Genomic DNA, 24666 nt, shown 5'->3' on the forward strand with positions numbered 1-24666 from the left:
GTGCTCCAGTGGCTATTTGACGTTGAATGAATTTGATCCCCATGCTGCAAAATGATTGGTCTGGCACGCCAATACGCCAAAGGCACACGTACCCACATGCACACACACAAAAACACACACGCGGCAGCCCATCCTATTATTATTCCGTAAAGCTGCAGCGGACTGTTCTGATTGAGTTTCCACTTTGGAGCAGGAGCCGACACAGAGGCATTAAGAGGGCAGATGACCTCTCTCCTTTACTGTACAATATTTCTAAGTGCGAGAGGAGGCGGGGGATTAGGTCCAGTAGGATCTGTTGGTCCGTGGTGAGCAATTCAAAGCGTTTGCCAGGCCGGACAGAAGGAGGGATGAAATGAAGGAGGGGAGAGTCAGAGAGGCTTTTGGTGTTAAAATAAAAAGGTTTGCTCAAACAAACAGGTCCCTGCGGAGAGGAGACTTCTCTTTCCCAACATCAGTCTGTCTTTCTTACTTTTTCTTTTCCTCATTAAAATAAAAACCCTGCTTCAACTGTTTCCTTGTCTGTCTGGCTTTTTGTCTACCCAACCATCAACCTCTTCTTACCTACGTATGCCCATCCCTGTCTGTGTGTCTATTTTTATCCATCTTTCTTTTTCTATCTTTCCTCTGGCATATTCTTTCTCTCTTGTGTGCCTCCCCTCCTTTCTTCTTCCATCTGGCCTCGGCGCTCGTGTGCCAGCTTTCCCATGTGGAGTTATGCTTCTCATACCTACTGACTGTGTACAGCTTGCACTCTGGTCTCTGCAATCTGCAATATGGTCCCCAGTCACCCCCTGTCCATGCATATAATCCCATATGATTCTGTGTGCCTGTTATTATGTAAACTAGATACATGAATGTGTTTCACTGACAAAAGATCAGCATATTAATGATTATTTGTTAATTATTCAAGAGATTATCATTTTCATTGTGAGATGCCACAGTGAGGAGATTTTCGCTCTGGTTAATAAACTCACCTGTGTTGCAAATTACATTGGACATTTTACAAGAAAAGATATGAGTGATGACTCTCAACACCTGTAAAATTGGAGCATTCACTTTGATCTTTAATGTTGGCTCTTTAGCACTTCACCCTGTTATGAACAAAATTATAACCAGTAGGTGATTTGATGGGGCATGAGAGGGGATGTAATCTCCCTTGTTAACAAAATGTCCAAAATGCATCTCCCTCGTTAACCTGCCATCTCCCCTCTCCATCCCCTGGTACCAGAGAGACTGCAGGGACAGACAGATTGTTAAACTGAATCTGCTGGTGTAATCTGCCTGGCTCATTGATCCTTTATCTGACTGAGGTTTGTGGAAAATTAGAATCTATAACTCTGAAATATCAGCCAATTATAGCCTGTTTTGTATTGATAAATCAGTGGCACTGTCCGTGGTGCTGAAGTAGTAGAAAATATTGTAATTGCACTTTTTTCTCAGAGTACGACCCTAATATTCTCTTAACTGGTGTTTCCCGATCCTGGCCCTCAGGGCTCACTGCCCTGCATGTTTTAGATGCTTCCCTGCTTCAACACACCTGATTCAAATGATCAGCTCGCCACCAAGCCTCTGCAGAAGCCTGATAACAACCTGATCATTTGAATCAGGTGTATTGGAGCTGGGAAACACGCAGGGCAGTTTGCCCTGAGGGCCAGGATTGGTCTAAATTATACAGACTCTCCAGAAGCCTTTCATAAGTTGGTTCACTAATTGCAGGTAAATAAAACCTCCATACCCCCTGTTAAAAATCAACAAATTGCTTACTGCTTATAATGTTGGTTAATTATTAAGTTTTAAGTTACCAGGTCTATCAGACTTCCCCCACACTGACCCCAACAACTGCGGCTGATGTCCACAGGCGAGTTGCAAAGTAATGCTAATTAATGTACATGTTAGTTATAATGTTAGCTCCTTGTCAAGGCTAGCTTAGTTTAGCCAAGTAAGTTTTCATAAATTAATATCAGCTAATGCCTTGACATACATGGCAAAGTATTGAATAACATAATACTCACTTTTAATGCCTTCCTCACTGCACCACTGTTTGGCGATGCTGGGGCTCCGTATTATTGCCACTGCAGTAGATTTCAGTCTGTACAAATATATCCAGCACCCTCATGTCAGGCTGTAATTAGCCGACAGCATTGTGTTTGAAACTGACTCCTGCTACTCTGCGCTGTGATCCTATCGCTGCTCTACAGAGAAGATACTTTTAATTTATAATTGCAGTGTCCATTTGTCTGACTTTATAACGTGTGAATGATGGGGGCATCGCGGGCATGGAAGTATGTGGGCAGTGATGGTTACATCGTTTGTTACAGACAATTCTATTTTCGCATGTAAAGGTGGCATAAATGACACTCAGCAAGCTTTGCCCTGGCTCTTCTCTGGATCAGGGGTGGGGTCTTACACTGATTAGATCTGAACACCTACTGATCATTTCCAGGTGAAAGCCTGATTAATAAAGTCTGAGTTTATTACAGGTATTCCCTTTTACATCAAAGCCATAAATCAAAGTGAATGGGCAGCTTTGAGGAGACATTATGCGTACTAACTTTACACTATATGTACAGTATATTAAGTCCCTGCTCGCCCATTCACTCCTGATATGAATAATTGATGCTATTATGCCTGACCTGCATTTCAGCTACCAGGTCTCCTCTGCGTAACCACACATCTCACATAATAATCACATCTGAAGCAAGATAATACAAAACGTAGCCCTCAGCTGCCTCCAGTTATGTACAGTGAAGTTTGAATCTGATTTCAATATGCATTATGTAGCTGCAGTGGGATCTTAACCCTGAGCTGAACCGTCTGTAGTGTCACATTCGAACACACTGCACTTCTGTAGCTATAATGCGGCCGCTATGGGACCTGAACTCTTTAACTGAGGGTTCACACAAGGGTTCATTCACTATCACATGCGCCAAGGAAGGGCCAGACACTGCATCTGTAGTATTGTGACGACTCATTGTTAATTCATCTCGAGACCAATGGGATTTAAACCTTGTAATCTTCATCTCAACACACTCTCACCACAGTATGTAATGTTATTATCAACCATGGAAACCAGCACTAGAAGGTTGCCAGTGTTTTGGTTTTGCCGAAGAGGCGAAACAACGCTTCATGCTAGGGTGGGGTGAGGTAACGGAGTCTTAGGAAAATCCGGGCAGATAGCAGGAGTGCTTGGACAGCATTTGTGCCTAGACAGGTTTAATTGTGCAACTCTGCGTCTGCTTTGTGATTATTATTGTGTATGATAAGCAAATCAGATAAGAAGATTAAATGCACCCCCAGATATGAAAAGAGGATGCCGCTGTTGCTGTTTGTGTGGTTGTTATTGTGGAGGGAAATTGTTTATCAAGAGGGGGAAAATTCACCATCTCCGCCTAAATTAAGGTTCTGTCAAACTGGAGGAAAAGATAAAGATTAATTGATAGCATGAAATTTTTCAGTCATCCCCAATATATAAATATACTTAAAGTGGTGACTTTGACTCGCTGGTTGGAGAACATGAAACCCAGTTGATTTTCCTCCGAAAATCTTCTGTACTTGTCCCTGTTTTCAGGTTCACGCTTTCAAGTCTGATCAGGGGATAAGGGGTGGGTGATGCTGTTTTGGAAAATCATTCTTCTTCATGCTATAATTGTGACCAGTGGAGGGTGAGGAAGATGAGAGGCGGGTGGACAGGCAGGAGGAGGAGGCGTAGCGAGGAGGGGGCGGGGGGGTTAGCTGAAGAGGACTGTGAAAAGCTGTCATGCGTGACTGTGATCCTGGTTGACAGTTGGTCCGCTCTGTTTCACAGATCTCCTTACTGCCTGCTTGGTGGTCTTTCAGGAAGAAAACAGGTCTCAGTGCAGATTGCATCAGAAAATAACATCTCCAAAACTCTCTCTCACCCCCTTTTTCCCTCCGTGTCATATGATGGCCCTCAAGCATGGTTACCCCTCGCTGCTTTGCTCCTGGCCCATGTGATTGGGACTACAGCCTCATATCTCTACTGAAGCCAGATGATGTCAGATACTGAGAAATAGTAGAAAGGACTGAACAAAGTGAAGTTCTCAGCTTTCATGTTTTTATACTTTTTTTTCCAAATCTGTTAAAGGACTACACCAACATTTTGGGAAAAATTTGCTTATTTTCTGTCTTGCTGTGAGTCTGTACAGTAAATATGAAGCTGGAGGTAGCAGTTGTTTAACTTAGCTTAGCACAAAGGCTAGAAATAGGGGCAAACAGCTAGCCTGGATCTGTCAGTAACAGTAACAACACCTCTAAAGCCCTCTAATTAATATGTTATATTTTGTTTTTTGATTTACAAGGAGGTTTTATGAAAAAGAAAAAAATCTTGGCTGGGACCAGTAACTTTCTGGTGTCTCCCCTGGTTTCCTGGCAACTAGCCAGAGCCAAGTAATAATCCAACACATATCTTACTTCCAGCATTTTGGGGGAAGGGGCTAATTTGCTTTCTTGCCAAGAGTTAGATGCTAAGATTGATTCAATTTTTATGTCATACAGCAAATATGGAACCAGTAGCTGGTTAGCTTAGCTTAGCACAAAGTCTGGAAACAGGGGGAAACAGCTAGTCTGGCTCTTTCAAATAATAATAAAATCTGCCTAAAATCTGCCCAATTTATATCTTGTTTGTTTAGTTGCATGAGCGGATTTTGGCCTCGCTTTTTCTTGGCAGGGACTAGTAACTAAGTCTCAGCTGGTTTCCTGGCAACTACCGAAAACCAAGTAATAGATCCAATCAGAATGTCATCAGAATCAGAAAATTACACTTTATTCCTCTGATTTACCAGGTTTCTACCCACAGCCGCTCCCTCTCCTCAATCAGTCTCTGTCTTTCTTGATGACTGCTGCATGCTCTCTCCGTCTCATATGGACACAAACCAAAGGAAGCGTCTTGTTATCGCTATTTTGCAGAAAAGTATAATGTGTAATTAGTGTTGATTAGTGAGCTTTGGAGGCGCTGGTAACAGAGCCAGGCTAGCTGTTTTCCAGTCTTCGTCTTAAGCTAAGCTAACCAACAACTGGAGGCAAGAAAGCATATAGTAGCTTAATATGTACCTCTTAAAGCTATACAACATAAAATAACAGTTTTATTACAGTTACAAATAAAACATGAATCTATTTGTGTCAACACTACTGGCAATGAGTCCTGTGCCAGCTATGGATTTACTAGCCTGCCAGCATTCTTCATAACCACTGATTTTAGGCCTCCAGGGCACCTGCTAGGTGTTCTTTGATTTTGTTCCAGTATAGGGCTTTCTGCAGCCTACACGGTGTGCAAGCATAGGGTACGCTGTGTTTGGGGGTGTTTTTGTAGTAGCTTTCCTATATCTTTGTTACTTCGTTAGGTGTGGCGAGCCTGCATGGCCTGGCCTGTTTTCCTCTGCTGACCATGATGTCTCTGTTCCCCGCAGATCAGCCTTTGAGCAGGACGTGGAGCATGGTAACACAGATGGCCTGGGAGACTGCCAAAGTAAGCAGGCCCTCTTCACTCTTATCTTTCCTCCTCTATTCTATACCCCCTCCTACCATTCCTCTCTTCTCTGTTAACTCAGTCTTCCTCTTCTCTCGGCCCTCCATTTCCTTCTTCGCTGCCGTCACCTTTTTCTCCCCCCGTCTGTTCCGCCCTCACAATCCTGTCTTTTAGCCTTTTCCATCCATCTGTCCCTTTCGGCTCTCATCCTCTCCTGTCCTTCCCCCCGCTGTTTCTCTGGTCCCCCGGTCAATAGAGCGTTGTGTCCACTTGGGCAAAAGACTGGGTTCCTTCTTGCAAATCACTATGAAAACACAACACAAACATTCAGTGGCACACAGGGAAGGGATTTGACTTGTGAGCAGTCACAGGGCTCATTTAGAAACACAAAACAAGACAGGGCTCTCTCAACCCAGGCAGCCTCAGAAGTCTTGAAAGGTCTTTTTTTATGGGGTTTCTGCAGATCCTTACAAAGTCTAAAATGCAATAATTGGAATTCCAGGCCTCAAAATGACTTTAACTGTGACTGAACTAAGAAAAACGTCTCGGATTATGAAGTTAACAGTAATTTTATAAAGTTGCATTAACTCCAGTCTGGCTTTTAAAAGTGTTTTGGGGAAAATCTTGTATTGATCTCACTGTTAACAGCAACAAAACAAAACCTCCAACCTCCAGACTCCATTAACATATTGCTCAATTTAAACGTTATAAACAGCCACTCCTTCTGAAAGATTATTAATGATCTCTTACAACTCATAAACAAACACTCACTCATTCAGCGAACATTCAGCATTAATAACACATTTCAAAGGAGGACCCTGCAGCTGTAATGTGGTTGTCAGAGAAGCGAGTATTTCAGCGTAGTGTTTCCTTAATTTCTGATGACATATCACAGTCAATGATTTGTCATTGACTGATTTATTACAATAAGTATATTAAAGGTATCTCTTTTAAATATAACTTGTTAAACATGCAGTAACCCTGTATTACATTACATATAGACCGAGACATATGGAGAATGTATATTTGATCTTTTCAGACTGTTCGGATTGATCAAATGTGATATTTTGCTGAGCTGCTCGGTTTGCAAGAGAAACTTCAAAACAATTTGACATAATATCACTCATCCTTGTCCATTTCATCTCAACTTCAACTATTTACTCAGAGTAAATGAAGGCGGTGCGTTTTGCCTTCAATTTCATCAGTTTGTTTAGTCAAGGGAAGCCATGGCGTTGAGCCTTCATTAGCTGTAGAAGCTATAGATCACATCTGATTAAAAGTTGGGAGAATATCGAGCAGCCAGTCGATTCTGAATTACTTTAAAAGTCATGGCTTTTGATTATGTTGAAGCATAACCTCACCTTTACTGCAAGCAGTAACATGTTTTCCCCTCATTTCTTTTCTTCTTCTTTCAGACACCTTTGTGGCGCTGAACGGTAAGTATCCCACATATATACTGTAGAGGCAATCAAATAAAAGACAGGAGCTGCATTTCATCTCCTCTGACTCTTTAACTTGAGCCACACCTCTTCATCTAGTCAATCAATCATTCCCTCTCAGGGAAATGAAAACTCCTCCCACATGTGTAAAGACGGGTTATTAATGACTCAAGGTTTTAACTGAATTAATTTCATTCCTTTTTTTTTTTGATAGACAATCCTTCCAGTTACGAAGGTAATGAAACATTACAGCACGGTCGGTCAATTTCACCTCTTGTAGTGTTTCCCCCTCATCCGGCCCCTTGTCGATGTAGAATTAGAAATCAGAAATGTAGAATTAAAAATGTTGATTCTTATTCTATTAGACCTCCTCTCCCTCCTTGTCCCCCCCCTTCTTCCTCCTTATCCCCGTGCAGTATCATCGATTAGCCCTGACCTTTGCTTCGCTAATTGGATGAATCTGGTTGTTGGTGGTTTAAGGCTTCGAGGGTGAAGAAATGCCCCATCATGCACATTAAACAGGACATGTGTCGACAGTGGGAGAGAAGGAGAGAGATTATAAAATGGCCTGTTTGGAGTAAGAAGAGATCGGATTTGTTTCTGCCAACTGGCACCAACTATGTGCACACTCAGAAAGGCTAATGTAAACATGCACAGACTTACATGCACACAGATTTCTAGTAATTCGGTTGGACTTTACAGTAGACTATTAATACATCACAGGCCTTACTGTGTATCAAATTAGACAAAAACTAGAAATGATATGTTCTTTATTAGACAGCATTACACCCTTTATAAGACCCTTGTTAGACTTTATTAGAGGGTAATTACGGAGACATTACAAATGAACTGTACAGTATACTAAATATAATTTTGACCTTTCCTTGCCAGATCTGCTTTACATATTGTTTTGAAATGAAGAAGCAGCAGATATGTGATTCCACATTTGTTTACGATACTGTTCTGTTGTAACGCGTCCCAAACCACCCTCTAATTCAGTGGGAAATAAAACACTTTAGTTTATAGTAAAATTCTGTTGTAATGTTTCCCTAATTACTTTAAATAAAGTCTAATGAGGGTCTAACACTCTCTAATAAAGAACAATATTTCCATATTTTGTCTAATTTAATACAAAGTACAGTTTGTTACATCATATTAGTGTACTGTAAAGTAAAGGATTCTGGATTCTTCCTGCAAATACTCTCCTCATCACACACCACAATATCACAATCACACTTCACTGCTGGCTGATAACATTTTCATTGATCGAGTCTTTTTAAAGAATGATAAACAGATGTGATCAGCCCGCAGCAAAGTCACTCTTATCCACCCACGCTCACATCCACCTTATTTTTATCTAATCGGAGGGCGCGTCAGTTTGGTTTTCAGTGAATCTCTCTTGCTCTGTCTCACACACCCATACCTCGCAGCTGCCAGATCAGAACAGTCAGATCCATACAGAATGACAAGAATAGATATTTTGAAGCTGTTCCAGAAAGCCCATCTCTCCTCTCTCCCCCCCCTGTGGCTGTACCCCCACTGTGATTCTCCCTCCTTTTGGACATCCAGGGTCAGAAAAAGCATCTGTGTTGGTGTGCTCCCCTATAGTGCTGAATATGCTCCCACAGGCTTGGCTGTGTGTCTCCAGGCACACACAAACACACACACACACTCAGACAGACAACACCCAGTTTACAACCAACCCCCCAAACAAAGTCTCAGCCATTGCCCCAGCCCCTGTGTCTATCTGTCAGTGGTTGATATGGATTTGAAGATAAATAAATGCCCCCTCTCCATTCTCCTCTCCTCTACTCCAGACTAGACATCCTCGCCTCGCTTTTAATCTGTAGAAAGAGAGGGATGTGCATCCGTCGGCAGTTTAGGGCTTTTTTTTTTCTGATCCGCGGAGGAGCTCTGAGGCTCCAAGCTCTCTCTCTCTATGTGTGTCATCTGCCTGAATTGCACTTCCCCTGGCGGTGGGCGAATGAATTATAAAATAGGCCTGTCACACTAATCTCTCAGCCTTGGGCCAATAGTTAAATAAATCATTTTAATGATTGCCACGCCACACGGAGGAGGAGGAGGAGGAGGAGGAGGAGGCTCTGGGTGGTGTCGTGTGTGGGTGTCTGTTGTGCATATAGTCTACCAGCAGAATCAACGTTAGTCCCCTGGAATGCCTCGCTCACCCCCACTTCAAACATAAGCATAAACACATATTGAAAAGGCACTCGCACATCTCGCACACACACACTCGCACACACATCGCCGTCACCTCCTCTGTGGAGAGAGCGTGTCAAAATGGGAATTGGGGGTTGAGCTCCACGGAGGCTGTTGATAAAAGTGTTGTCACTCTTCATCTAGGGAGGATTTTTTTTTCTCTTAAACGTGTGGCTTAAATACATTATATTAAATACAATATATAGCTGCTGCAAAATTGTGTAGGGTGGCTTAAGTGTAAGCATGTGGGATGGTAATGTGATTAGCATGGTTCAAAAATAAACAGTCAGACAAAGCTGATGCACAAATACTGCTCACAAGAAGAAGATGAGAAAAACTGAGACAGGCGCATGCAGCAAAACACTCAAACTGTTTGAGAGACGTGATGTGATAGACAGAGGAGATAGATATGATCCATCATCCATACATGAAAGACAACTTTGTTACATTTGACAGATAAAGTCAAACTTTAAGGTATTATTTGTTTCCACAGAGAGACGGCTTGTTTTAAAGTCTGTGTTATGATAGCCTCTTCAGCTGTCGGTCGGTAGTTCATTTAGCCATTAAGGAATTTAATTACAGGGAGGAGTCAAATCAGAGAAAATTCATTAACTCTTAATGACGTATTTCTGATGATTGATCTAGCGGTGTTGCTGAGGGCCTTGCTAAATAAAGATTACCTCCTGTGCAGATGTGAAGCATTTTGGAGATCTTTGGTTTAAAATAATGAAAGGCAGAGAAAAATGGGAGTAAATGAGAAATAAAATAAGAGAGTGGAAAGGAAGGAAGAACAAGGGGTTATAAGGAGTAGACAACACAAAAAGGAGGGATGAGAGGGGAGAGTAGAGGAAACAAACTGCATCCAACAATTACTTTTGTTGTCAATTGATCTGAAGTTTTTTTTCTCCGATAATTAAATAATTATTTAGTCTTTAAAATGTCATAAAAGCATCACAATTTTTCATAAGTATAATTTCCGAGAGCCCAAGATGTTGTCCAAAACACAGATTAAATTAACATAAGATGAAGAAAATGACCAAATCCTAAAGGTCCAGTGTATAAGGTTTACTGGGATCTCTTGGCAGAATATGGCAAAAACAGAATATAAACCACTTTGATTATCGTAAATGAATTTTGAGGTCGGGGTTGGTGAGGTTCTTCCAGCTTTCTGAGAAAGTCTAAGAGGAGGAGCAGGAGTCCAGTTTTCTCTCAGATCACTTGAATTACATTACGCTTAAAGGTTAATTTGGAACTCTTTTGGCAAAAATAACCTGCCTTCCTCTGTTTTAGTTTTGTTCCAGGTTTAAAACAAACTTTAAGCTTTAAAGTGCAGAAGAAGCTCATACTGCAGATGAGAATGAATCGAACATTGCTTGAAAAGTTAGATTTAAAGTAACAGGAAACTTGTGAAAGGCAGTGGGGAAAGTGCATGAACCGAGTTGAAAAGCGCTTTGCAGCACAAGAAAAGTTACAGGCAGACTTCTCAACAGGAGCGATGGAAAGAAAGTTTGTCTCTTGTCCTTCATATCAAAGGTAGGCACCCTATGGTGAGTGTGGAGGAATATGATTGTACTAAGCTCTGCTCTGACAGGCCCGACAGAGCTTTGACATGTCAGTCAGAACAGGAGGGGAGACAGTGAGAAAGATGGAGAATAACAGACAAAAAAAAAAAAGAAAGGACACGTCTATCCTGAGAAACACACACACACACACACACACAAATTTGCTAATGAGTTGCCCCTGGTCACCAGAGAGAAACACTTTGTTGCCTCACACAGCCCAGCAGTTGTCCTTATGTGTATGTGTCTATGTGTACGCTTCAAACAAGGAATAGATGTGTGTGTGTGTGTGCGTGCGTGTGTGCGTGTGTGCGTGTGTGTGTGCACCCCTGCTGGCCTGTGCTCAAATGCACTGAAGCCTGTCTTCCCCCGAGCGTCGGTTAACCTGTGTTGTGTCCGGCAGGCCACCATCACCGCCACCATCACCACACCCTCTCACTCCCCACCTCGGCCCTTCCTGAGGCTGCCGAGGTCCCCCTGGGGCGGGGCCGCATGGTGGAGCGGAAGGACCCCCCCATGAGCTCAGACAAAGGGGAGGACCCCTACGTAGCCGTGCCCTCTCAGACTCAGCCCGAAGCCAATGGTAAGCCTTGGAACACAACAGTGCGCAGTCAATTTGGTCCATTGTCACCTGTGGCAAGGGAGGGGGGGAGGGTGGAGGGAGGACAGGAGAGGGAGGGAGGGGTTTGTGTAATTGAGATTTACGGCTGCCTTGCTGCTTCCAGCTGACGAGGTGCAGAGATAGTGGATCGCTTTCTCTCTAGGGGACAAATTGCCTCAAACTGTGCACGTAAACCCCCCGTGGAAACAAACACACTTACACAGTACATACATATGCAGACACATACACATGCTCATTAAGCCACGCACACACACACTCATGCGCACACTCTGTAGGATGGATTTATTATCCGTGGACCGTAATGTCCCACAGGAGATGTAATATCCAGACCATTACACTCTGAAAAGGAAGATGGCGATGTATTTATTTCCTGGAGAAGATGGCCCGGTCCCCGGCTCTGTCATGCTTTGCGACACACTGACATGACATTGAACGCCCTTTTCTCCTGTGTTAACAACCTGCCTAATGCTGTACCGCCTCAAGGACGGGCTCGCTGGATAAATGAGACAGAGAGAAAAGGAGAGAAGGGAAGGAGACGACGAGAGGGACGACACACATCGGGAGGGAGGGGGGGGACAAAAAAGGTCACTGCAGTGCTGCTGATCCATGTTTTGCCCCTTAATAAAAAACAGATAGAGCTATTACACACATACCAATAAACAACATGCAACATGTCCCAGCTACATTTCATAGCTCATGCTATTAGAGGCATGGCCTTGAGGAGATATTGATTATTAATAATGGTGATTCAACAGGAGTGCTAGCATAGTGGGGACATTCTATAGACTCATTGTATATAAAGAAAGATGCAGGGAGAAAAACAGCAGCTTATGCACTATCATTGAATGTCATTGCATTTGCTATAAAAGTGAATGTTCTGCAGTGTGTCTTTTCAGGCTAAAAAGCTACTCTCACTTTGTGCCTCTCATGTATTAACATTAAATTTGAGTCACAGCACCAAGCATTTAATTTTCTTAAAAAGGTCATTTGACACCACTTACCGCTGCTCTGAAGGTATTTCCAGAATTCACCCAGAGACTCATCAAACCACCTAAATTTAAAAAGTATTTTGGCTATTGCAACGTAAAAAAGATTTTCAGTCCATTTCTCAAATTGCCAGAAATGAGATCACAACTCTTACTCAGTTTGTGCAATACATCAGACTTGCATCACGTCATCAGTCGCCAAGGCCGCGCCCTCTTCCTGGGGGAAACATCAGGATTTCATATAAGGAGGGAAACAGGAAGATGCAGGTTGTATAGCTGTGTAGCAGGTGGTAAAACAAAAAAGCATACAAATCCATCATGATGTCTTGCTCCTCATCCTTCCAACAAAAGAAAGATAGAAGGAGAGCAGTAAGAATGTATGAGCCTCCAGAAAACAGTGATTCTTTATTTTGGCAGAAGTCTAAATTCTTTTTCAATAAATGTGAATTAGCATATTAATACTCAAAGCTTTTGCACAGAGATTTAAGGCACATAAGATATGTGAATATTGGCTATCACTGTAGTAAATAGCTAAACGATGCTGTGACAGTTACTACTGATGGAGAGCTAATGTTAGCTGGATTTCAATCATAACGTCACAGTACAGCAGCGTCAGACTGTTGTCTCAGACTAAATCTCACGCTAGTTTAAATTACCAGTTAAGTTTCTGTTAAGAGATTTTGTTATTTACAGACACTTAGCCGAATTATACCTGGTAATTCAATATTAGCAGTTGATCCACCGGAAGCAGCATGACGGCTGACTAATCAACCTTCATTTATTAAAATATCACAACTTAGGTTCAAATAAGGAAGCAGAATAATCATTAGACATGTCTACATGTTTAACCCTTAAATGGGAAAGCACACAAGCACAAAATTAATCAATTGCTTTTTTTTTCTATTAGATGTATGTGAAAATTTCATGATTTTTTTGATATATCACCTTTTTTCTCCTGAGATAAATTGCCCATTTAAGGTTTTTTAAATGGTTCGTGTGCCAACTTTCAAAACATTTTATAAATTAGTTTAGCATAAACCGTTTTAAAAAGTGAGAAAAACCCTAAACAGTTATCCAGTTATATTTTGAAGACTGGAAACAAATCTAATTTTTGAATAAAACTAAACTGAAATCCAAACACATGTCAAATTGCGTCGATATCTATAGGAATCTATGGATTTGCAGCCTTTACCTGTGTGTGCTGGTCTGATGTAGCCTGTCAACCAAAATTTAAAAGCTGGTCTGTTGGGTTGCAGGTTAATAGTCTATTTTAAGGTGCAACAGATGTGATAATTTTTCATCCAGGAGGTTAGAGGAGTCTTTGACAATTTAAGAAATACCTTCAGAACAATAAGTGTTGACAGGCAGGATCAAGAGGTGCATGTTGTTGTAACGTCAGATACACAATGATGTGACTGTAATCTTAGTATATTAAAGGCACAAACTGAATATAGCTAAAAACATACCATCTTCCATAATTACAAACACTAAAATAAGCCGGTTCACTCTTGTCACAATACTCCAGTGTTTCCTGTGTGTGGAATAAACAGAGGCAGTGACTGTGGCGCGTCAGCTGGAAACAGTGAGGCACCAGTAGGTAGATCCAAGCACAATGGTGGCAGAGACTTCAGACAGCATGCCTACAGCCAGCATCACAACATGCTGTCGCTCCCCTTGTTGCCTTTACCTGAGCAGGAGTGATATTACACGAGCCTCGCGAGGAACGGTGAGGAATGCTGTTGTGCTTTCCTGAATCCCATAAGAAGCTAAAAGCTAGTGTGCATTCATAAGAGTTTAAGAAATCTTTTTTCTTATGCTTTTTGGGGAGGGGAATACGGGTGTCCCAAGCTCAGGTAACGGCAACAGGGCTTCACATTTCAAAACAATGCTTTCTGCTGTTTTTTCTGTATGATCATTGTTGTTATTATTTTTATTATAAGACACCTTTGCAGCTTGTTTCAGTATCTATGAGTTCTTTTTCAATTTCAGCTCAACAGTCTTTTCTTTTTTCCTTTTCTATATGAGTCAGCTCTGATGAGATTCGTTTGATTTTCTTGTGTTGGTTTCTTGTGAGCGGTTCTTGATATTTTGCATGGCTTGATCTTATTTTTTTGCTATTTATATATTTGCCTTTTTTCCTTGCTTTGATTGCTTTGATGGTATTAAGCACAGTTTTGCCTCCATGCAGCTTAATGCTTTTCAGCATGGCAAATTGAGCACCACAGTCAACAGTATTCATTTCCCGCTCCACCCATCCTGCCTCCTCTTCCTTCCTGTCGCCCTCAGTATTACTGGCTTCAGGTGTCAACTGTACTGTGAAAACTTTAGCAAAACTGCGTATGTGAAAAGTGAAAATGGAATCAATATATGAGGAACGATTACAGAGTCAGAAACTAAGTAAATGAGTCATTTTATCTGCATTTTAATGCCTGAGAGATAAATCCATGCAACCCATTTTACAGAAGAAATGAGGGATAAACACTTTAACCATACCATCAATCTCTCAAATTAAGTCAAAAAAAAGTTTATGCTTGACTGAAAATGTATTAGCTCATATCCAAAGTCGTTTGCAAGCTTGTTTGTGATTTAAAAGAAATTACAATTACTCCCCAACTTTTTCATTTGCAGTCAAGACATTGTGGAATCTTATCAGCTAATGAATATTACAGTGCTGCCAATATGTATTAGCCCGACACCACCAGAGTAATTAGAAATGCTGCAAAGTGATGAGTATTCACACACTGATGATATTTAGCACCCAACAGCATCATTATCCGACATTCCAGTGGGGCCATCGCAGTTACCAGGTGGCCGCTTGTGTTTCACAGTACATTTGAGCTTGGTGTTTGTCTGTCTGTCTGTCTGTCTGCCCTCATCTGTCTCTGTCATACGGGCCCGGTCTCATTCTCAACTTATCACATACCGAAGATTTGTCACTGCCCCATGGTGACTTATAACGACATGGACTTTACCCGTTAGCAGCTGAGAGGCTGACGCACCAGGCTTTTTAAGTGACTTCAGTGTAAATTCATCTGACGCTTTAGGCTGACATCCAGTTAGTGACAGATGCTAAGCAGGTAGGAGGTTAGGTTATTCAGGCTATTGGGTTTTAACGGAAAAGTAAAGCTGCATGTCATTGACGTAATGATGATGAAAGATACCACAGAAGGATTTAAGCAGATGACCTAGAGGTAACAAATACGAAGAAAAGGTCCAAGGATCGATCCCTGAGGAACCTCACACGAGACAGGAGCGGAGGAAGAGACATATCTGAGAAGAACCATCTGAGTGCCTCACCTGAAATATTACCCGCTTCAGTAGTCTTTTGATTAAAATGGAATAGTGAATGGTGCCGAATGCTGCAGAAAAACAAGTAAAACTAATATGGAGTATTCACAGCACACATAAGAATGTCATTTATCATTAAAAGGTGAAGGCGCATGTTATGTGCATCAGTGACACGTAACTTCCATCATGTGACTTTCATTTTGCGAGTCACCTCATTGACATCATGTGATGTACATAACATAACGTAGTAATTTTAACTCCATATGTAGTCTTAAAAAGTATTTTTTGCTTAAACCCAGCCAAGTGGTTCATTGTGCCTAAACCTAAACGAGCAGTTTATTCTGCTTAAACCTAACCAGGTAGATTTTTCTGCCTAAACCTGATCAAACTGCAACGGTTTCACAGCGTTAATTACATGTTAAAAGATTGTTTCACTGCAGTCATCACATGTTAAAAAGGCTTTTTGGCCATGTCAGATACAGCCACTAAAGGGTTCCTTGTGCTTCAGTATCAGACGCTAAGGGGCAGTGACAAATCGTCGGTATGTGACGAATTGGGTTGAGAATGCATTGATTATACTTTCTACACCTTTGTCGCCCTACCCTTCGCCTCCCACCGCTCACCCTGCCCCCCAAACTCTCCACCATCTGCTGCCATTGTGATCAGTCTCCCTTCCACAGGACCTCTCATCTGACTGGGATGGCATGTTCCAAGGCTATACCTTACCTAGTGCAAATGAATTCCTGAACCAATTTATGGAGCCTCCTCCCCCAATGCCCCTCTCTCTGTCTCTCCTCCATCTCTGCATCTCCTCCTCCTCCTCCTCCTCCTCTGTCTTTCCCCTTGTAGTCTGTCTCTTCTCCAACTGGAGTCATATCTCTTCCCCTGTCTGCAGGAATGAATCCTCGCCCTGCTTCCCCCCTTGCTCTCTCTCCTCCTTTTACCTCTCCCTCTCTCTGTCAGACTCAACTCTCCCCCCCTCCTCCGCCCTTTACATCCACCCTCCCCCAACGCGACCTGTAGCCACCGCTGTGTTGCTCCAATTTATGGGTTCATTACAGCAGCTATCCAGGGTAGAAGGAAAGGGGCGAGGTGGAAGGAAAGAGGGATGGAGAGAGACAACAGGGGGAGAGACAAGGGAAATGAGGGAAGGGAGAGAAAAGGAACACACATGATAAAGATTTATTAAACAGAACAGGACAATAATGCAGCAATGAAGGTTATAAAGCAGATAGAAGGTAGACAAACTGGCTGAACGATACAACGAGAAGGAAAAAATGGGGAATATAAGAGCATGTAAAATGTAGAGATATTATAGCTGAACAGAGTGAACAGCCGTGTTTCTCTCTATCCCTCTCAGTCATTTGTTTTCATACTGAGCCACACTTTTAACCCTGAACAGTCTACAGTCTATATTTTTATCTAACCAGCTAACACAACTAATCTCGGCTGAAACACTGTTGGGCTGAATATAAAAAAATCTTTAAGTGCATAGGGTGCAAGCTTGTCTCCTAACACTAAGGAGATTTAATGAGGAAATTTACACGTTATTTACTTGATACCAGGGATGAAACAATAACGAGTTGCATGATAAACCGCAGTAAAGTTCCTGACGATTAACGTTTCCAATTTTGATTGTGGTACTAACCATGTTTAATTACTGCGCTTTGAAAAACTCAGAGTAAATACTGTCCAGCACCAACCAGAATCAATCTAGAAGCTTTAGGAGACACTGAATCAATTGGATTGCACAAATAACTTGTTCCAGGACTCGTATGTTCTACATGTTAAACATATTTTATGAGTATTATGCTCCTTTCTCTCTTTTTTTGAGGGTATTGTTATGGCACCGGCCTTTGTTACTTCCTCAGAATGTAATGGGCTGTGCATTAAAATGTTACGCATCATTTATTTTTTTTAATTTTGTTCGAAAACGTGATACAGCTTTTCAGTTATTTCAATAAGTTATCAGACAATTTTCAGCGTAACATTTCACCAGAAGTTGAAATATGAAAATTATTATTATGGAAAATGAAAGTTAATCATAGCATTAGATATAAAAGTCTCATATGACATATTAAACATGTAAAACTTAAACACTATCAGAGAGAATTCTTGTACATCTTTTCGCTGACTTTTCCATACAGGTATAGAGTATTGCTGATGTTGTCTGGGAACATAATCCAAGTAGCAATTATACTTCTTACCAGAATGTAATTGGGAGAGCAAATTAGTATTACATAAACGTCTGGTGTGTGGTGAGATGGTTTTGTTTTCTCATACTCATTATAATTCCCAGGATGAGCTTTCACAAGTATCAATTGACTGGAGATGAAGTAGTGTTTACATCTTGATAAACAGAAACTTGATTTGTGAATTAAAATCTGAGGAACCACAATATTACATTTCCAGCGTCATGTTCCCAAAACAGCACTGTGGCATTTTGATGATATTTCTTTGCCATTAAATGAGAGCTTTTGTAGTTTATCGAGAGATATGATTTCCCTCCGTGTCAGGATTTTCATGGTAATACCAACTGTCTGACAGCTGCTCTGCAAGGGTTATTTTCAGCTGCAGGCAGCTCGCTGACACCTGTATGCCAAGGTGGTGATAGAGGGAGAGTATGACCCGCTCACACAGGGATGCAGCACTAAAAAGTCTTGATAACCTGAGCCTGAGCGTCATCTCACTTTCTGCAAGGAACATTTCACCATCGTTATTGAGGATACCATGTCAATCATGGATGTTACCTGTAAAAATCCTGTCACAATAAGTTCAGTGCTAGCAGAGAAAATAATATGTTTACAGTTAAATTCTGGTTGCAAACTTCCTGACAATTCACAGTATTATAATGAATTCAACCTTTTTGGCTTGACACCGTCCAGGTACGTGCCCCTAGAAAAGCAGAATTGTTGCTTTGATCTTAGTTTTCCTGGTAAATTTGCAAACACAGTGATGGTTGTACTGTTAAAAAAACACAAAAGCCAAAAAAGTCTATTTGTGTTGTTTGGAATGATCCATTTAACCACTGATTCTTTTGCAACTGAAACCAAACTTAACTAGACTAATGCCAAGAGGAAAACAAGATCGTTCACTGTCCGTTTCACTTATATGTGGTCAGTGCACTCTTAGAAATAAAGGCGCTAACAAGAACCATATTGTGGTCTTCTTGTCCCCATAGGAGAACCTTTTTTGGTTCCTGGTAGAATTCTTTATAAAGGGTCCACCTGGAATCCTTCTGGGGGTTCTTCACAGAGGGTTTTACCTACAACCATCTGTGAAAGGTTCCACCCAGAACCCCTTATGAGAAAACCATGGTGTGGTGTAATAGTTCCACCCAGAACTCTCCCTGGAGGTTCTATCGAGAACCTTTCCACCTTCTAAGGGTGCCGAAAGAACCCACCCATGGGGTGCAACCAAGAACCATTTTGTTTTCAAGGGTTTCATCTAGAACTGTCCCAGGGTGTTCTACCAAGAACCCTTTTATATTTCAAGGGTTTGATCTAAAATCTACTTAGGGGCTTCTACTCTTTCATCCAAAGCGGTTCTTTGGATGAAAATGATTCTTAATGGAACCCTTAGACTTACAAGGGATCCTTGATGAACCATCTCTTCAAAAAGGACCTCAGCCCTTCAGGAAGAACCATTTTGGAACCCTTATTTCTAAGCGTGCATGTGACCATCAGACATGACTTTTCAGCTATATTTCTTGCACCACTAATGAGAGAAAAAGATAGAAGAGGGATTTCCCCGTTGTCTGATTATGAAGACATCTCTCCTTTCAAATTACCCTCCCTTGGAGGTGAGCCGACAAGACTTGAGGTAATAAACGCTTTAGCTCCACATGAACTCTGCTCACTGTCAGATGATGCATTCAACTGAAGAAGTTTTTCAGGAGCCTGTGAGGGCGAGCGCTTTGGGAATTTAATGTTCATAGTTTCATATGTCCTTGCAGTAGAATGATAGGATTTTAGGTTAATCCTATAAAAGAGGATGATAGGATTTAGGTTAAAAGTTGGTGAAGTGGTCCTTTAAGGCAGGAAAACTGCAGTATAAAAAAAGCAAAGTCATTTTTGAATCAACTAATCCTACAACTCATATTCCTGTCATTGTAACACCTTCAGTGTTGTCTTAACCCCAGGATTCTGGTTTAGTGTTTCTTACTGGCCAAAGATTGTGAAATGCCTTTGTGAGGCAGATGAATTATTTGCTGCTCATTGTGAATCATAATAGAAACAGTGGACTGGATGTTTTCCCGGCGTTACGCACTTCCCTGACTGACGTCAAGCCATAAGCCATAATTTCCTCCACTGATTAGCTTATTGTTCTCTCAGAATGCTTTTGTTTTCTACACACATTTGCTGCTTACTTTTTCATTTTTATGTTTTGGTTATGCTTTTCAGCAAGACCTCTTTGCCATCGCTCGTTCTTACAAAAGCTTCTCTTTGTCTTTTTGGCCATGTGAGACTGAATCTCATATCACAGCAGCTCATCCTTTTGTGCTTTTGAAGCTTGTCTAACCCACATTCAGCTGTCATTATTCTACTTTGAACTGAATTTAAATGGGCACGTTCACGATGTCCATGAGTGAGCCTCTCATCGAGTAGATACAAGCTGAGCCTTTGTTCTCCGGTGCCACTACGTAGGGCTTTTGTGTACTAAAACATTTGTGAATGATTATCTCTGCCTGCATTTTTAACTGGATGAATTACAGCACATATTGCAACACACATAGTGCCTTAGTCACCCATACAAGTCAGAGGCTCGCTACACATTTTCAGCCATCATAACATAATTAAAATACCTGTGAAAGGGTCACCAGTGACTCATCAGCATTTCGTACTAATTAACAGAAGTCAACAGTGTGGATGGATTCCTGAACAGGCCTACCGGGCACAGGCCCAGAGGCCCAAGGGGCACAAACTGATTTCAAGGGGAGACAAAACAAACGATCACAAAGAGACAGAAAAGCAGTTACAAAGAAACACAAAACTACCACAAAGAAACAAAAAAAATCACAAATAAACATAAAAATACAGCAAAGAGACAAAACTAGAAAAGCACACAAAACAACTACAAGTGGACACAACATTACCACAAAGAGACACACAATGTCTACAAGGGGAGACAAAACTACCAATCAACCATCACAAAGAGACATAAAACAACTACAAAGAGACATTAAAAAAAAACCTAAAAGGAGACACTGTGTCTCTTTCAGTCTGGGTGTGTTCCTGTAGGAGGGTTAAGGGGGCCTTTTACATGTCTGTGTCCAGGGGCTTTTGTCTCATAACCCATCCATGGTCAACAGTGTAGAAAAAAGCCACACAGGAGTTCAGATGACAGTTTTACTCCACAGAAAAATCCACCTTTTTTATAAATTGGGATTTATGATCTCATTTGAAGTCAACCTGTGCTGTCAGCGATATCAGTGAAATTCAGAAATAATTGGATTAATTGTTTCAGCTGTGTTATTCATGCTGGGCAGTACTTTTTAACAAGTCGATCACCTGTTAATACAAACAGTAGAAGCATCAGTTTTTAGGCATCAAACACCTGGTGAAAAATGTTCCCATGGATGTGTAATTTAGGCTGATTTCCTGTGAGAATTAAACACTACAGTTTGTATGCAGGGAGGTGGAAAGGTTAGTACATCAGTGTTAATACCTGAGGTGCAGAACGATATAATTAAGGGTTTAATTATATCTTAACTGGCTCATCAGTATGCGGCACACTGACTCACGATTGTCTGATGAATGCTTTAATATTGAATAACACCACTAATGCAAGTGCCTCTCCAACATAAACATACACAAGGCTTAATGGGATTAAATCCTAACAGGAGATTAAATAGAATTTAATGAATTGCTGTCATCATCTAAACAGCAATGTCCTTTTTAAAAGATGACAACAAGCAAGTCTCTGAAAGCAAATAAGAAGTTTCTAAAGCCGTCGCCGCAGCGAAGGCAGAGTAAATGTAAGATGCTCAACATTTTCTGCTCCTCTCCTTCATCTTTTCTTCTACTCCATTAGGTCCACTGTTCTGTCTTTCAACAAGTGACATGTCAGTGAGTGCAGTTAAGTCTGATTAAGATTTTTATCAACTCGTAGACACCGTCTTTGTGTAACGGCCTGCAGTCAGAGGTTAGAGCCCTCTCCGTAACCTCCCTGTGATGTTTAACTACCTTTGAAGTTTCCCTAACACCAACACAAAGACGAGCTCTGTGGGCTTAAGTCAGTTGGTGCTTCTGAAGAGATTAAACGAGCGTAAGAGTGTCTATGTGTGTCAGACAGGCAGACAGAGAGAGAGCATTCACAAGTTCCAGTCACAGCAGATTACAATGTTTCTGATTTACAAGTCAGTGTTGCCGACCCAGGCTGTTTTGACAGCGAGAAATATCTGAGTATCTGAGATATGTGTTTAATATCTGAATGTTGAGGCCCGAGGCAGTGTGAAATTCAAATCAATTCAACCGCTGAGAGAAGTGTCGAACTGCAGCATGCCTTGCGAGGCATTCTGGGGGCAAGGCAAAGAGTTGAAACCAGAAGATTATAAGTCACTGTATAGTCGGAACCCCGACAACATGAGACTAAAGCAGAAAATCGGTGGGTTTTAGCAGCACTTTGATACTTTTCAAGGTCACGTCGTGAAAAGTTTTGAAAAGTTTTGAGGAGATCACAAACAGGACCAGAAAAATGAGCAGCGTAGCCACCTTGATTCAAAACCCTGAAGTCTTGTGATTCGGCAGAGACACCTCATGTGTCCTCTGTGGCTACTTTCATTCTCTTTGATGTGAGGATGAGAAACAATTCTTCAAAGTTTCCTCTCTTTCTCTTTCTTTCGTGTTTTACCCAAGGCCTTGGGCTAAGTACACACACTTAGTGGGAAGTGTGTGCGAGTGTGACATGAGTGATGGATGGAGGAGGAGAAAACCTGAGAAAAAGACACAGACTTGAAGAACCCATACAGTGCAGGTTAAATAGAGCTTTAAAGGTATAGTTCGGATTATTTGAAGTGGGATTGCATAAGGTATTTATCTTTATTGATCATTTTCACCATTATACAAAACAAACATTTAACAAAGAGATTCCTAAGATGACATTACATCGAACATATGAGGGACTTATCGATAGTCAGCGCAGGACAGCACGTCCCAGTGGGCTAACCCCCACTTTAGAGAGGCAGAGAGGAGCACCACCATGGAAGCAAAGCAATATACTGCTGTGGACAGGGTCAGCAATAAAAGGTATTTTATCCACTTAAAAACATTGTTTGTGTTATTGTGCAACCTCAGTGAACCTGAACTTTCCTTTTAAAGCTTAGAAATCACATAATAACAGAAAGAAACTAAATGATCAAGACAGTGGTAGACCAGCAATTTCCACATTCTGAGAGGTAAAATTGCTGATTTTGCCTATGGAGTTTGGTTGATTTGATTTGGTTTCCAACATTTGCTGTAGGTAATACACTGACTATTGATATATACCTCATACAACCTCACTTCACATAAGCCGAACTATCCCTTTAATCTCAGCTCCTTCACCCAGAGGAGAAGACAAAGATCTATCCCCGCTGTTCACCAGAATGGACAGCCATTTAGCTCTGCTTCCCTCAGCCCTTGTATTCAATATGAAATCCAAATCCCCGGTCGAAGAAAGTTAACCTTTAGTGGAGGTAAATTCACTGTCATGAAAATTCATAACAGTTTTGACTTGGTCTTTCAGCATGTAAGCACCACAGACAGAGATGGATGACCGTATTTACATTTTGCAAGGATTACGGGAAAAATGAGAGATTTTGCCAAAGTATTTGTTTATGCAATCACTTTCATGTTTTTACGTAAATGGTTTTGGGAGATTTTCAGAGCTCCTCTCCTCAGGTGAAGCTCTTTCTTTTCTTCTTTGTTTGCAGAAGTGCTTAACCCAGCAGCTCTCAAACAGCACCCGTCACTATTGTCGTCTCTGCCAAAGGATGATAACTCACAAAGACCATGAGGTTATAATTACAGTCTTCCCAGTTTCCACTGAATAGGACACTTACCATATGGGCGCTCAACAGTGTGAAGGAAAACACTGTGAAACAAGAAGAAAGTCAGGGAAGTGATTCATTGTTTCTGTGAAGGAGAAAAGTAGCAGAAAAAGAAAAAAAAAAAGATCTAAGTGAGGGCAGAAGAAAGTCAACAGAATGAAAGGTAGTGATGAGGAAAAGTATCTCTCTTCGCAGATGTTACTGTACAAGATGAGAAGCAGATGTTTCATCAGACAGGCGGGCCATTTGGTCACACGAGTCCACAGCATAACACATGTCAGACCTTAATGCTTCACTGCAGATAACACTCATCACTTCTCACACTATCTACCCAGCAGGGAACGTCCCTGATAAGAGACGATTTTGGCCAGAAAAGATGTTTTTTTTTTAAAGCTTTTGTTTAACACTAAATGAGATATGGCCAAGCTGCGTCTCCGCAGCACTCTATTAAAGTCGAAAAGTGAAGTTTTGTTTTTGCAATAAATGAGGAATGATCTGAGAAAAAGTAACCGCTCCTTTTCGTATCCAGGTTGAGCTTTAAAGTCAGCGCAGACACTCAGGCATTGCTCGGTGCTTCTTTTGGGCAAGGAAGAAGTCATGTTTTTGGACTAATGAAGTATGACTGCAGCGACTGAGGATTATGGATGTTAGTTTAAGAGAGCCTGGCTTTTGGTTCCACGAGAACAGATTAGCATGTTGTCTCTGTGTCTGCGTTATGTCTCGGTGAGGAGACACAGAAAGGAGATATTCTCAGAATGCGTCCTCGGTGACACAGTCGAGCTGAACAGCCTAAACATGATTACCCGGCCCCTTCAGGATTTCACAGAATTATTGCAAACTAACACTTCATTTTGTGGCATCTTCAGTTGGAAAATTACAGCAAATTGAAAGACTTTTATGATGATGTGCAAGAAAAGTGATTTATGGAAAACGGAAAACTGTGAAGAGACAAAATTGTAACAATCTGGTTGTCAGCAGTTGTTTTGATTATTGTGGTGTGTCAAAGTTATGTGTTTGCAGCTCAAATTAAGGTATTTTTGA

General features: G+C 41.4%; 1 protein-coding gene across 3 annotated transcripts in view; it reads left to right on the forward strand.

Annotated features, from left to right (window-relative positions):
* sema6a (sema domain, transmembrane domain (TM), and cytoplasmic domain, (semaphorin) 6A) overlaps positions 1 to 24666 on the forward strand; it is a 146352-nt gene that overhangs the window by 115901 nt on the left and 5785 nt on the right. Inside the window, exons 16-19 of one of the 3 annotated variants that reach the window (XM_084728487.1) lie at positions 5427 to 5485; positions 6901 to 6921; positions 7139 to 7159; positions 11104 to 11283. In XM_084728487.1, coding sequence (XP_084584613.1) covers positions 5427 to 5485; positions 6901 to 6921; positions 7139 to 7159; positions 11104 to 11283 — 281 coding nt within the window. The remainder of the gene's footprint in view (positions 1 to 5426; positions 5486 to 6900; positions 6922 to 7138; positions 7160 to 11103; positions 11284 to 24666) is intronic. The other 2 variants (XM_084728488.1, XM_084728489.1) reach the window with 2 other exon arrangements.

The sequence above is a fragment of the Lutjanus erythropterus genome, chromosome 10 (genome assembly GCF_056507025.1).
Source record: "Lutjanus erythropterus isolate fLutEry1 chromosome 10, fLutEry1.hap2, whole genome shotgun sequence".
In the NCBI taxonomy this organism is placed as follows: domain Eukaryota; kingdom Metazoa; phylum Chordata; class Actinopteri; order Lutjaniformes; family Lutjanidae; genus Lutjanus; species Lutjanus erythropterus.